Below are 16,266 nucleotides of genomic sequence, written 5' to 3' on the forward strand. Positions count from 1 at the left end.
TTTCCCAAAAGGAGTTATCAAAAATACTTTTTTACATATTGCGCACTGAAAACTGGTAGGTGCTCAGTTGCAACATAGCAAGGCTGTGCTAACTTTTTTACACGTGCGTTCAGAGCTTAAAATTCAGATTTAAGCACCAGGTAGTGGAATTTAATGTCTGCAAGACACACTTATCATGTGTATCTTCAGCCTGAACTTGTGGCTTTCCTTCTGCCCGGTGAGGCCAGAAGTGTCTCTTTGTACTTTTTGGTCCTATTTTCACCTAAAATTTTAAAAACTCGTAAGTCTGGTTCTAATGATTGGAATTTTGGTGTTTTGTTGTCATTATATTTACTAAAGTTTTCCCTATTTTTATAAATTGGTTTGGGATTTTTCTTGTGCTGTGTTTTCACTTTATTACTACTGTTTGAGGGCTACATAAATACTTTACACATTGCCTCTCAGTTACGCTTTTGTGCCAAGCTAGAGCGTTAAGCACAGGATTTTTGTGGTTCATCCTATCAAGGATTATGTTTATTATTTGAGTGGGGCTCAGTCACCAGGTAATTGTGATTTGCGTAAGGAAATGTTTGTGCCCAGTAGTAGTATGGAGGTGTAATTTACCTTTATTGCCTGAAACTGGAGTTTTTTGTAAATCTACAGATTGTCTTGCAACTTCTGGCAGAGACTTGCTTGGCAATGCACTTCCATAACCACATGGAATAAATGTTGCAAGAGGAAGTCTGACAACAGTTTTGTGACACCGTGATTCCACATGCATGATGAAAAATCATGATGAAAAATTCCATTCTCACAACCAGATAATGATTGTCATGCTACATAGGACAAGCCTTACGTTTGTAGAATGTTATGTCTCTTAATTCCTCATGAGACATAGAAGATATTTCTTTTGTATCTGCAGATTCTTTCTACACCTTTTCACTGTATTTAGGCTTTTCACAATGAGCCTACATGATCTGTCCCAATGACGTTTCCTGAATCTGGTATTCACTTTTAAAGTTTTCCTATAAACTTGAATCTGTAATCTTAACTGAGATTTTGAATTGTCCTGGAAACTCCAAAATGTATTTTCTCACACCGATGTATTTAGCCTCTACCTAATCATGCATAGTTGGAAATTAAAATTAAAAGAAAAATAGGAATTAATATGTAGGGCTAGAAAAATGGGAAAAGTGGGCTTCAGGGGTAAATTCTAAAAACATAGTCAAATAAATCAGTGTTGAAATGAGCTAATAACATTTGGTTAAGTATGGTTACTCTACCCTTCCATGGTGCTCGCCACCATTTTGTTGAAAGACCCCTTCTTTGGGAATCAAGGGCCAGACTTATGTGAGGATTGCCCAAAAACTACCCTGAGAAACAACTGTGCTGCATTCAGTTGAGCAAAAACATAGCTCATTTTAAAAAACATAGCTCATTTTTTCACTTCTTCTAAACTTTGTTTCAATCACATGTGCGTAATATTCTTTAAAACATCAAACATGTTACAACAAAATAAAATAATTTCCCACATTTTGTATGTAAAATGTCAGATATCAGTCACTAAAACAATTGTCCTAAATAAGTTCCACTGTTTTCTATCAATTTTTGTAATATTTGTACAATGAGGGGTCACCCTTGAGTTCCTGGGTGTTGAAGGTATAAACAACTATCTGATTCTCATGGCTTTATACACTACTAAGCATTATGAAATGGTGGAATTTTTCAGGGTGCACCATGAGCTTCCAAATTTCCCATGGTAAAAATATTTTGTAGGGACTGGAAAAACTGAATTTTGATGGGTGTAAATATGAAATGATATGGCAAACTGGTATTAGTTAAAATGAATGTGTTCTATGAAACAAGATAGATCAATTGACCCCAGGGATTTCAGCGATCCCTCTTTAATTTTGCTTAGCATCAAATCCAAAGTTTTGTTGATCAAGTTTGGCAGAAGGTTGCTATCGAGTTGGATGGATTCATCATGAGGGATTGTAGGAAGGAATTCCTTATTATCTCTACTTCATGGCCTCGTAAAGCTAATCTAGAATGAACTTACTGTTTATTAAATTGAATTCTGAAAGAAAATTTTAATGTGTGAAGAACATCTAATATTAAACAAAGTTGAAGGGAATTTCAGTACAAAGTTCTTTTCATCAGTGCTGAGCATGATGAAAGCTGACTATGGACTGGCCAGTTACTTGTGATTCATTCTCGTCTCACTGTGTGCCAACAGCCGAAAAAGATAAGAATTGGCTTGCCTTAAAAAGTACAGACTCATTGAAAATGGAGTGGCGTGGGTGTAAATCAATGTTTTGCACTCTTCAAACTGCTTCAAGCCTGATCCACATCTTACTTAAATCTCCCTTGTATTATGATCCCAGAATCGCACACCTATACAATACTGAGGAAGATTGGTTTATGGACAGTGAAAGAGGCATTTCTCCTTTTGATTTCTCAAGAGAATTTTGTTACTTCCTTGGCAGTATGGTAATGTTTGTGGTTAAAATATGAAGTTAATTGTTTTAATAATCTGTATGTTACTATTGGTTATTGATTAATGACTTTATGAAGACTCTGTTTAGTCTAATAAACTTGTTAGAAATGGAAAAACAAATCTACACTCTAGGAAATCTCCCTTTTCTTTGTGGTAATCCCAGGTTTTCTCCTTTGCTGGACCCTGATTTTGATTGCTTGCTTTAGAATTATATGCACTTTCCCCTTGCTAAACACTAGTGAAGGGCTGGTTTCCCTCTTTAAAAATCGCTGAATAGGCCTATTCCTAACTGGTACGTTCAATGTGCCTCCAAGTCCCTAACATATTGCGCAAAAAGTGCACCTCTGCCCTGGAAGTTAAATGCCACCTGAGGACATAGGTGCATATGTATTAAAAAATCGTTTTCCGAGTCCTTAATAGCGATTTTTAGCAAATTGCTATTAAGGACTCTCAAAATGAAATGTATGTAGGATTCGCAATATTAATTGCGATTCCAACGTATTCCTTAATTGCGATGCGCAAATTGCGATTCGCAATTAAGGAATACCTTCCCATTCATTCCTATTGGCCTAGAGGCCCATAGGAATGAATGGGAAGACATTCACAATTTGCAAGTACCCATTAGGTACTCGCAAATTGCAAATGCAATTTTTAAGGGTGCAGTGTTTCAAAAGGACACCCTGTTGCACCCCTGAAATATGCATGTGTGCACATGTGGCGCACCAACATGCCCTAAGTGCATGTATGTGTGCCACATGGCACTTAGAAAAATGCAAAAAAGTCCATTTTGAAGTTGGTGGTAATTTGCGATTAGTTAAGGCAAATTCACACAACTTGGGTGCTTCAAGAACTGCATATAAGGCATCACAATTTGCGATTCCTCAAATGCCTTTGCAAAATAGGGAATCACAAATTTTGCGATTCCCTATTTGGTGATGGCCTTTTGGTATGATACATCCCAAAAGGCTTTTTCCCATTCGCAAACAGCCCGATTCTGAGAATTGGCCCGTATGCAAACGGGAAAATAGCTTGATATATCTGCCCCTGAAGCACTTATTGTGCCATCCACTAGTGTGACAAAGCAAACATGACTTCAGCCCTATCCTGTGTAGCCTGATTCCTGTAGTACGACCTCTCAAAATAACCCCTTTTGACAGGTAAAAACCTCCCATTTAAATATTAGTAAGCCACCTCTATGTAAGCCATGGAACTTAAAAGTGGGACATGTAGAAAATAAATATTACCATGTCCGTACAGTGTCAAGACTCTATAAGCTGTTTTCACTGTGGCAAGCCTAGCTGCCATATGTAGAAAAGCAGAGTACAGATTAAAATACAATACATCAGGAATGGTGCCAGCTAGAGAAATAATGAAACCTCTATTTTTAATAGATCATAACAATCTGAGTCAATGGTGAAGTTTGATTTATAATAGATGTTCCAGAAAAGTAACTTTTAGAAAGGTACCCTTTACCTCCGTGAACTGACGAATCTGACTGGTGTATCTGACACAGGATCAATTGCGGTTAGCCTCAAATAATGCCTAGAACCTAGTCTACTTTGCCCATTAACCAATACTGGCACTTTGTGGTTTTTAGAACTATTTCTGATTTAAAAAATATTATGCCTATGATTGTGCTTAATAGATTTTTGTCATTTTTATGTCATTTTGTTTATTAAATTCTACTCTTTTTTTGTAATTCAGCTTCTTATTTTTATTGTTTTACGGTTTGACTTTATTACTGTTTCTGTACTGTGTGAATACTTTACATAATGCCCTAAATTGAAGTGGGCAGTCACCTCCCTAAATAGTAATCCATTTTCTTACATGCCCAAATTGTTCGCAATTGAATGAATATTGCCTTTTTAAGTAACTACTCGGAAATGAATATATTATATCAGTGTGAAGTGCAGAGATGGCTTAGGTTCTATGATCTGAAAAGGCTACCCTAAAAAAATGCAAGCTCTTTGTTATGTGTCATATGGATCACACAAGAGACAAAATAAATAGGTTTTATATTTCAATTTCTATTCTCTGTCCACTAAAGCTACATTCAATTAAATATCCCTATCACACTTTTTAACGCAGTTACTTTTTGTCAATAATGTACCTATTTTTTCCAACACTCTCTTCTCTGCCTTTCCAAAAATAGGTAATGTGGTTGCTCTCTACTGTTACATATTCATATAACTGTGGCCTGCCTGCTAATTCCACATGGATGCCCCAATGTGAAGAGAATTCACACATTGTCCACTAAAAGTCTAACACAGAACAAGTAAGGTTCTACATTCAGAATAGTGGAGAAGAGGGAACATTGGAAAGAAAACAGCAATCAGCCTCTGAGATGGACTCCTCCAAGGTGTCAATGGAACTCTATCTAAAATATAAAGAAAAAATACCTTTGGTATTTTTAAACTAATTCTATAGATACTTATACATATATGCTACCTTTCATACATCAAGCTCGATATACTCCTTCTTGACTAAATTGTGGCTTTGTACTTTATCCTTCAATAATGAACTTCACAATGAATCAGAAGGTACTTAATTAAGATTCATCAATAAACATCAAATGGCATTGCTGCAGAACCCCTCTAGAAGATCTTTAGGCAATTTAAAGTAAAATAGTATGTAGTCAAATTGATTGGACAAGTTGGTTCCCAAATAATTCTGCACCCAAGTGCATGTGTCTGTTAACTCCCACCGATATGCTCAGGCAGAGAAGAAATTTACCAAAAAATAACCCTGACTTTTTTCTGATGATAAATCAAATTCAGAGTCACAATTCTTTAATGGTAGCACTGAAATCTGTAACCACGGAGTAAACAGTGAGTAACCTCCAATGATTTCATTACGAAGAAGTGGTTCTTACTTCTGAGTCCTTGTAACAACATCTCCTTCCTGAATTGTTGCACATATGTTTACTTGCAACTACCTCCTCACCCAACTTCGCCACTCTAAAACATCGTTAGGCAATTCTAAGGATAATAGTCCATAGCCCAATTGAATGAACAAGTAGGTTCTAAAATAATTCTATACTAAAATGCATGTGTCCAGTAACTCCCACTGAGATGCTCAGAGAGAGAAGAAATTTACCCAAAAATAATCCTGCCATATTTCTGATGATAAACAGAAGTCAAAGTCACAAATTGTAATGGCGACACAAATCTATAACTACAGAGTAAACAACAAGCAATCACCAATGATTGAATTAGGAAGAAGAGATTCTTACTTTTGAGTCCTTCTAACAATATTTCCTGCCTGATTTCTTGCACATATCTTCACTTGCATCTTCCTCCTTACCCAACATAGCCACTTTTCGCAATGAGCTCAATGTAGTCTTGATGCTGCTTGCAGCCTTTTCTCCTTTGGAATTTTTGTCAATAGATTCTCATCTTTCTTCTTTGGCCATTGAATGCTGAAAATTATGGTTAAGGTAATTGTTGTTTTGAGGAGAACATTTTAATCTTGGACACCAGGATTCTGACCACACAATTGTCCATCTCATCCTATTTCTCTACACAGTACTTTTCCCTCTATTTCTGACAGTAATGCTGCTTTGATCGCTTTCAGTCCCAAGGATTTGACTGCACCACTTTCTTTAGGCTTCTTGTTTGAAACCCATTGGACTTCTTTGTTTATACCTGTTGACCACCTTACCTTCCCATATTTAGTCAGTTAAATTACTTCAAAATAGAATTGAGTATTATACAAAAAAATAAGAAGAATATTACATAAAATAAAGCATAATAGGTCTTCAGGTTCCACTAGGCTGTTTATAATGAAATAGCATTTTGGTTATAGTGCATCCAAAATAAATATAATAATATTTGATTTCTACTGTTGGTAATTTATCTAAGTATGGTACTCTGATGCTCAACCAATTGCAAGAGTATGCATGTTTAAGTATTTGGGATTTCAGCCAATATCTACTGTGATTTAAAAGTAGTATTTGACCTACATCTCTTGTTTAGATAAACAAACAATGAAAACGCTCAATAGGTTTAGCTTTAAATGTGGGGGGTTTCTCATTTTTCAGCATTCAAAGCACATTTGTGTAAAGCTATACCTGTAGCAAGGTAAGGCCCAACGAAGAGGTAATGATACTGAGGGAAAGAGGCAGAGACAGATTTTTATATTGCCCCTGCTACCCTGTGTCTGTATCAGATAGGGGATCGTACTCCTTTCCCTATGCTTGCACCCATGAAGCAAGTTTGTATTGCTTCCATATCACCTTATTTAAAAAGTAACACTATGTTATCGTCTAACACAAAAGCTATCTGTGGCGATATTCTCTATCATTTTAGAATGTTTTTCCAGAATGTGCTGAAAGTCTACGGGCCTAATTACGAGTTCGGTGGTCTGGGAACCACCATGCCCGCGGTTGTGGTCTGACTGCCGTGACCTAGGTGGTCCAACTGCGGTTCTATGAAAGAAACACTGCCGTGGTCCTGCTAACACCGCCAGCTAATTCTGACTGCGGAGGCTGCACAATAGGCTGAAGAGCCTGTGGGAGGCTCGGACTGCCAGTGAAACCATTGGCTATATTACAAGTTGCCTAACAGCCGAAAGGGAGGAATATAAGAACAAATCTCACATCTACACTTCTTGTGCCGCCATGGAGCTGATCGTACACGTCCTGCCACTGCTGTACCTGCTCAATCACATCCAAAACCCACTCAATCACTGATTAAATAGGCAGTAAGTCATTCAACTACTTGTTTTCATTCAATCCTCAGCAAACCGATGCCCCACCATGGACCAGGCAAGGGAGTTGGGGTCCCTAAGTAAAACATATTTACAGGAACCCTGTCTTGGATTGTTTCATATTAATATCAAAAAGGCATCTGCAGGATGCCCTCCTAGACCAAAACGCTGATACCGCATAGGCACACTGTACACAAATGGATAAATGTGTAAGAATCATATTCAGTGATAAAGATGTGTGCATTAATTTGTGTTCCACAACAACACCTCCTCATCAATATCACACTTATTGTTGGTGTTATATTTCCTTTGCCACTTCACACTTGTCTGCCATGTCACTCCTGATGGTCCCTTTTCATACAGATTACCATTTCTCTAGTTTTGGTAAGTCCAAATAGAAATCACTACAGCTACTATGAGACCCTATGACTGCACCTCAAACCAAGATGCTAGACTCCTTTTTCCCTTTCTCACTTGTCTGCCATGTCACTACTGATGGTCACTCTTCATGCAGCTTACCATTTCTATAGTCTTGGTAAATCCACATAGAAATCACTACAACTACTAAGAGGCCCTGTGACTGCAACTCAATCCAAGATGCAATAGTGAACATGACAGACTCACAAATCACAAATCAGGTCATCTTTTGATGTCAAAGAAACATCTGTATGGATGTGTCATTAAAGTGTAACACACCTTCTTTGCTACAACTCTATTGGATCCTAACCCATCATCCACATGAAAAGGCAATGTCTGTCAGTGGGATTACATAGAATCAGTGTGAGAACATTCTAATGGCACAATAGAAACACTCTCCGCTGAATAGATATGCCTCTTTCAGGGGAAACCCTGAAAGGTTGAGGCCCTGGGACACAGTACATTTTGCACATGCCTGACAAACTCAATGTGTACTGGACCTGTGAATTGAAGTATACCAGGGACAACTAATAGCATGTGTAGGTAATGTGTAAGTGCAACTCATGAAAGCAAACGCAGCACAAACTGCATTTGTCTCACATACAAGTAGGTGTACGATACACACAGGATAATGGACACGTGTCCATGCAGAACTCCACAAAGGTATGACAAGTTAACAACCTCCATGTGTGGATAAACAAATATCTAACTTAAACACACGTAACTCATATTCAACATACATCATAGGGACAACTGCAACCTAAATGATGTGGGCAGTGGCCAGGACAAGCTGAAATACTTACCATATCATATAACACCCAATGCAGTGTCTTCACCAATCTGAGTTTATTCCACATATACATCCATACAACATTACTCCTTGTCATGTGTAAGTTCAGCACTGGGTCCAGGACACATCTTACTAACCACTTCAAATGGATCAGCAATCAGGGAAGTCGCACATCACTAACAATACAAGAACATCAAATGGTTAGAATAGCAATGGCAGGACCAATGTCTTCAAAAATAAGGAAAGTTTTATTATTTCAACTTGAACAACCTATCAAGGGAAACAAAGGCCAATGGCCAGTCCCTTGTTATGTCATGAGCCACAGCACAACGCTGTGCCACCAAATCTGCCCTTACTGACACTGCCAGGAAACCTCCTAACCAAGGCCATCTATTAAGCAAAGCAGGCTCCTTGAAGATACTAGTTGAGGAGGGGGCTGAGGTTTAGGTAGAGATGAGTTTGTTGTTGGCAGGGGTCTTCATGGGTTTGTGTGGTTTTGGGCTGGATTCAGGGGGGTGGTGATACTGCTTCTCAGGGGTAGAGTGGGAAGTGGAATGGGTAGGTTTGTCTTTGGGAGTTTTTAAAAAAAACATTGTTTATTTTGGGCCGGGCTCAGGAGGATGGAGGTGCTGTTTCTCAGAGGTGGAGTGGGAAGTGGAAGGGGTCGGTTTGCCCTTGGCAGGGTTTTTTGTGGGGGGGTGGGCTGGATTCAGGGGGGTGAGAATGCTGTTTCTCAGAGTGTGAAGTGGAAATGATGGGTTTGGGTTTGACTATGGGAGAGCTTTTTGAGACTTTGGAAAGGTGGGGGTCGAGATTCACAGGGGTAAGGGCTAGGGCAAACAAGACATCATCACTAGAAAAAGGGGTAGGATGCCTGGGATGGAGTTTGGGTTGGGAGGAAGAGGGAGTGGAAGTGTGTCTGCTGTTTGCACTGTGTGTTGTGTTGGTGTCTGTTGTGTGGATGACTGTGAGTGTTTACGTTTTGTGCCTGTGTGTGCTGTGGATGTGTTGGGTGTTGTGGAGGGGTCTGTGTGTTGCTGTTTTGTCTGCGGGTATGGTTATATCTTTTTGGGGATGAATAAGTGTATTATACACAATTATAGATGTATGTCTAAAATATTTTCTAAAGTTATATAGTGAAATTACAAACAATATACTAAACATTTGTTACTGATATTACATTTAAACTTTATATTAATGAGGCAAATGACATCATAAGGTCTCTGTCTTGCTGTTGTTTGAGAAGATACTGGTTTAGTATTAATGATTATATGGGCAAGATCTTATATCACAATGGTGAGTTAAACTCAGAGGGTTGTATTTCACTGTAGATCAATGTGTAGTTTAATGTGGTTAATAGAATTGGTAAGCTGGCATTTAGTTTGAACCTTCAAGGCATCATATGGTTATGTGAGATCCTGTACTAGAGCTGCTTCTTCTTGTGGTATCTTTCCTCAATATTATTTTAAAATATTAGTAACTTCCACTAGTAATCTGTGGCCATGACTATGTCAATACTGTCATGTGCCAATCTACGCATTATTAAAAAACGAAAATCTAATTTGTTTGTACTATATTTTTACTGTAAACCTTGTTTTCTCACTCCATCCATCTTCATCCCTCTGTATTTCCCTCTACTGCTCCCTTTACTTGTCACTCTACCAGCTCAGTCATTCCATAAACCCCTACTGTAGTTGCAGTTCTCTTTTGTTTCATGGGTTCATTGGAAAGAGACTGACCATCTCTCAAAATGTTTCATATATGGCACACATATACCTTGGTACAGCTGTGCTTTGTATAAATGGTAAATAAATAAATGACCACCTATAATGGAATGGATGGCTCATAGTTGGTTTGCATGATTGGCAATGCATAAATCAGAACACACAGGGACCTATTCACAAATTGTATTTTGTAGTATGATTAGTAGTGCTACAAATGTACTTCTAAAGTAGTTAAAAATCTTATTCACACACCTGCAAGTGTAAATCTCCACCTCCACCCTTCCTATCTTTTCTATGGTGAAAAACACATACATGTACCCTTACTACTTAGGGGCCGATTACGATCTCGTTAGGTAGGCCTCCAGTCGGGTTCCGGAATGAGCAAATCCAATTCGGAGCCTATGTTCCTGACCGAAACGGCTGTGGGAATTGGACTTTAGTAGGCCCCCCTTTACCCAGGGCCCTCCGAATCGGTCCCATGGGGGTACCCCGATGGGGCCATGCACAGTGTGGTGGGTATGAAGGGGTGCCTGCCACAGGGTGTACGCTTTTCCCCACCCACCCCTTTTTGCTATCGGAGCCTGTGTGCGCATTCGGAATGCAGGTTCCCATCGAGTTCAATGGGAGTCCAAGCAAACCAAGTCTGGCACCATACGGAAGAATCGGAATTGGTCACTCGGACTCACGGAACGCAATTCGCTAGGAAAGCCCTCCAGATCCGAATCGTATGGAGTGCTTTCCTAGCGAGATCGTAATCGGCCCCTTAGTAGCGAATGTGGAATGAAACATGGTGAGTGGTTAGAGAAAGGGGCCTACTAATTACTAAATGGGAGGGATTTAGGGAGGAGAAGGGATGGGTTTAGGGAAGGACATGCACCCACACACAAGATTTAGCCCATTGCTAACCAAAAACTGCACTTACAAAGTTGCTATAGTCAAAAATTGGAAACAGAACGGTACCAAATTATCAGTGTGAGTTACTACTGCCAAAAAATCAACAGTAATAAGTCCACCATCACACACTGCCAATCAATGGTACTGCAACTCTCTCCCATGGAAAATAATGGTAGTAGGGACTTAAAATTAAAGCCCACAAGGAAATAATGTTGAATTAAATTCTTTAAAATAGTTACAAAAATAATTAAATAAAATGTGATGTTCAGTTCAATTCAATTTCGTCCTATTCGATCACAATAATGATCATAAAAGAGACAGTAAAAAGCATGACAATGAAAAAATTAAAACAGTTCATCACATCATAAAATTACAAAAATAGCATCACGTTACCAGGTATCAAGAGTGGCCAAACAGAGAATCGAATTAATGAAACAGTCACGGCGGTCCTCTGCCTAATAGCCCTTTGGATATAGATTGCAGTTAGATGGGACTTCTGCGTATTCAGTAGTGACTGCAGACAGATAAAAATTATATGTTAAAAATTGAAAAAATTAGATATATTTGTTATTCAATTATAATATATTTAAAGATTTATTTAAAAGTTCATGTAACTAGATTTTATTAAAATATAATTAAATTACTTTTGATTAATTCTTTATATAGTTATTTTACTTTTAACTAATTCTGTCCATTACCTTTAATAAGTATTAAGGCATAATAAAAATGTTTTGGTGTTTTACTTTAGGTGGAAATTTATGATTACAGATAAATGCAACAAGAATATGTTTTATTTATTTTAATATAGTTAACAATTTATTTTAAAATAAAGATAATAGTGCTGTATCATTTTTTTATTATTTCAAATTTTACAATTAATATTTAAACTTAATTTACATTAAGGTTTAACATGAAATATCTTACTTATTTTTTTAAGTTAAATAAACATTTTCACTTTTTGCTATACTTTACATAGGTAGACTCTTCGATCTGGGCTGAGATCTCCCTATGTAACTTTACTACTACTAAATGCCTTCTGTGAATACCAAAAGTAGTAAGTTTAACCAAAAGTAGTAAGTTTAACCAAAAGTAGTAAGTGCATTCTGTGAATAACAAAAGTAGTAAGTGCCTTCTCTGAATACTAAAAGTAGTAAGTTTAGGATTTTGTCTCATATTAGTTCTGTGAATCAGGCCCAACATACTTAAATTATATGAATACCAGAGCACACATGCAATGTCAATACAAAACTAAATGCATATGTAGAAAACTGAGATAAATGTGATAAACCGCTGCCAATATGTGTGTAGCTGTTAATGCGTCATACATCAAAATATCGGTCTGGGCGTTGTATCTCACTATTGATGACCAAATAATCATTACATTCAAGAGTGAGCAAATATGCTTGCATTGCGCACTGATTTTTTAATTGCATTACCTGCCCCCTTATAAAATGTCGGATAGGGAATCTTCTATCAGTAAGTGGAAACTAACATTGGTAGGAATAACATCAAGGGAATGATAACTAAATTCCAGTGTTCCAGCATGGAACAATATGTGAGAGTATGGCATCTTCATCAGAGAGAAAACAGATTTGCAAAACATGTTTGCATAGGACATCACCCTTCAACATCCCCCATAATACAAGCCTGTCAGAGAGGGTGGACCAAAATTTTTATAAAAAAATGTTAATGTGATGGTGAGTCTCTACCTTTCTTGTGCCATCTATAATTGTTTTAGCGAAGAACATAAGGGCTACTCTCACTGACGCATGGGGGAGAGGGAGTGTAACCTTACATGTTTCTACTTCCTATGGAGTTCCCATTGGCTCCATACTGTCTCAAGCCACCTTCAACCTATACATGGAGCCACTTGGTGGGCTACTCACAAATAACGCCATCAAGATTCACTAATATACTGATCACACACAGCACTACATGAATGTCTCCCCTGCTTCACACATCCAATACCTCAAAGGCTGACTAGCACACCCGGATGTTCAGCACCTACTTGATGATCAACCCAACTAAGACAGAATTCCTGTTATTTGCCAAGAACAGTAAACAAAATACAGTGCACACCTGCTTCAATGGAGTGAACTTTGATGCTTCCAACCACAACTTTAATCAAATGATAAGTCATTTGGATTCACTTTGGACATCAGCCTTACCCTCAAGTAAACGCATTGCCTAAAAATTAAAGACAGCCTGGAACCAACTCTCTCTTCTAAAGATAGTCAAGCCATTTCTTCCAGGATACCATCAGAAAGCTGTGTAAAAAAAGAAAAAACAAGTCAGCAGCCTTTTACATCTATGCACCCAAGATTTAGAACAACATCATGTATCCATCAGGCCCCCCAGTGATGCTCGTATTTAGGAAAGAGTTGAAGACTCACTTCTTTGAAGAACATTCAATCACAACGCATTAACCATGCACAACCCAGCCAACTCTCCTCTTACTCATTTACTGTATGCTTTTCTTTGACAATGCACAGTGCTCCGGTGCCTTTCGGCTATGTTTACGCTATAGTAATACTGCATACATACATAAATACAAATATGCTGTTGAGCTGTATTTATAGCACTAGCTGTACCCCACAGTTGACAGAAAAAGAATCCACAAGTTTGCTATACCATGGGAGCCCTTCGAGTGGCATTACCTTGCGTAAACTCACTTTGCGTCCACACTGAAAAATGTTTCATAAAAATATCCATTACAAACTATTAGGAATATAACTAAATGATAGAAAATGTGAGATGCATTTGTCAAAATCATATGTGTTTCCCCTCTGATGACTCATGGCCCTTTCCAATACTTAATAATGTTAGTACATTGCCTTAATAGTAAGTTATGTTAGGAACAGACATTTGGCCATGAAAACTAAAAAAATGTGGCTGGACAATGGCAAAAGTTTTAATAGCTCTCTCAATAAAAGCTAGACAGTACCATATGACACAGATGAAAAGAATATCAGGAAACAAATAATCAGTAACACGGATTTTGTGTTTTACAGTATATATTACTCTTGTATACTATATCATGTGAGGAATACTATATTCCCCAAAAAGTATATTGGAGCAACTTTGGTAGCAAGAAACTGTGATTAGATTCATCCAATGATAAGACATCTCATAGATCTTCACAATCGTAATGACAAACTTCTGAAGTTTTTCTACATTGACTGTGTAGAAAGGGACCCATGAGGACGTCACCAGCCTGAATTTCGAAAAATAATTTTTGCTGTACATCTAAAGTCTCCCGATTTTTTGTCTCTATGTAGTGCATACTATGATGAGATCAGAGTCAACTTTAAAATGGTTTAACAATGCACATTAAAGTAAGTGAGGCTCTGTCAATGAATGTATATTAGTATAACATTGGTGCATTGTTTTGATGTTATGTATGTTATGTTTTTGTAGCTGTTTTTGCACATCCACAATGGGGCACAGGTGTACGTAGGCTTGGAGTCTCAAAATTGTATACTGCAATTTGAATATTGACAGTGAGGCTGGATTGTATAAAACAGAATTCTGTAATTCGAGAGGGGAAAGTAGGAAACACTAAGCAATAGTAATTTTGAGTTGTTTTTCTACTTCATCCACAAAGTAAGTTTCTTTGTAAATAGTGTTGATGCAACTGTAGAAGGTGGTGCTTACCTGTGGTCACTGAATGTGTGAAACCAAAACATTACTCACTGAAGAGGTGCATTTTGGAAATCTTTCAAAATCATTTACATTACATTTGTGTGTGATACATTTCATGTCAGTCGAGTCATTTTTTAAGCCTTTTAGGTAAAGGAAATAGGAACTGTTTCTCATTGTATCAAATATAAATAATTTGCAGTCCTGTTCAATTCACCAATGCCGCCATTGATGGTATTAGAGACAATTGCAACCTGCATGGATTAACTTTGGGGCTTTAAGGAATAAAATCATCCATAAGTAAATAAATACCAGAGACATGGTAATTGGACTATGGAGACAATACTCAGAGGCATTAGCAACAGATGTACTTTGTATTAGTTTGGAATATCTTCAAATTTGAAAGATGAATGGAAGCTTCCATAATCATTTAATTTTGGCACAATTGATAGGCATTTTTCTTAATAGCAGAATATGGGTGGAAATCTCGTACTTTTTTCTATATGTATGCGTTTATTCACACATTTTATTAGCCAATGAATATAGCTAATTTTGAATAATTGGATGGATTTTTTTAAAAACAATTATCATGTTTCAATTGGTTTACCAGGTATTTCCAGCAGCATGAATTTTGATGAAGAGGAAGATGATGAGGATGAAGACAGTTCTAGTTCTTCTCAGTTAAACAGTAATACACGCCCAGGATCTGCAACCAGCAAGAAATCCAATAAGGTAATGATTGTGGAAGCTCAATATGATAGCTAGGATCTTATTTATAGATCTTAAACATGAATGTTTAGAATCTTTCATACAGATAAACCTCCCAGTGACGTCCGAATGCTGCCATCCAAAACACCTAGGCCACTGGGTGGGGGAGACAGATATATATCATATCTAGGACCGGTTCGAGCAAGAGCAGAGGTTACAGAGGCTGGAACTTTAGAACAGCCTGCCCTGAGACATTTGTTAATCCCCCTCTCACGCAAATGTTCTTCAGAGCCAAGCTGGAAATCACCTCTGTAAGATGATCAGCAGACACTTGAATGTGCTTCTGCCCTTCTATAAAATGCATACGTGCAAGGTAGCAACCAATTTAACTAACAAAAGTATAACAGTGCAGTTAACCCCCAATGAATCATTCATTTTAATGCTGCTTCACCGGGTGTATCGATGCGGCCTTTCCTTCTGCATCTCGGCCCTTGTCGCCTGTTACAGCCAGGAGGGATTAAGCTGCAAATTATTGATTGCGTTCACAAAGAGCACTTGGGCAATTGAGAGTAAATTTAACCTATATCATTCTGAACACATGCTTTGCCTCTTACATAGCACCTAAATTCCATTTAACTCAGAAGTGGATGTAATACAAACCAAATAAACATAAGAAATACAGCTTCGTACTTTAGGTACCACAGATGGCGCCACCCTACATTCAATAAACAGACGGTCACTCCTGGTGCAAACTCCTCGGACTCAGGAATTCAGTTATGACTTTTAAAATGCTCAGCTCCTACCATATTCTCAGCTCAGACAAGCAATCAGGAGCCCTGTAGTTTTAATAAAAATTGGTTTTAGAAGGATTTATTTTAGAAAACTGTAAATTCAGTTTTCAGAAATCAGTA

The 16,266-nt window shown here is 37.8% G+C and overlaps 1 protein-coding gene across 1 annotated transcript in view; it reads left to right on the forward strand.

Annotated features, from left to right (window-relative positions):
* LOC146857563 (tubby protein homolog) overlaps positions 1 to 16,266 on the forward strand; it is a 995,297-nt gene that overhangs the window by 890,813 nt on the left and 88,218 nt on the right. Inside the window, exon 7 of the mRNA XM_085648119.1 lies at positions 15,258 to 15,379. Coding sequence (XP_085504245.1) covers positions 15,258 to 15,379 — 122 coding nt within the window. The remainder of the gene's footprint in view (positions 1 to 15,257; positions 15,380 to 16,266) is intronic.

This window comes from Triturus cristatus, chromosome 3_2, assembly GCF_964204655.1.
Source record: "Triturus cristatus chromosome 3_2, aTriCri1.1, whole genome shotgun sequence".
Classification (NCBI taxonomy): Eukaryota; Metazoa; Chordata; class Amphibia; order Caudata; family Salamandridae; genus Triturus; species Triturus cristatus.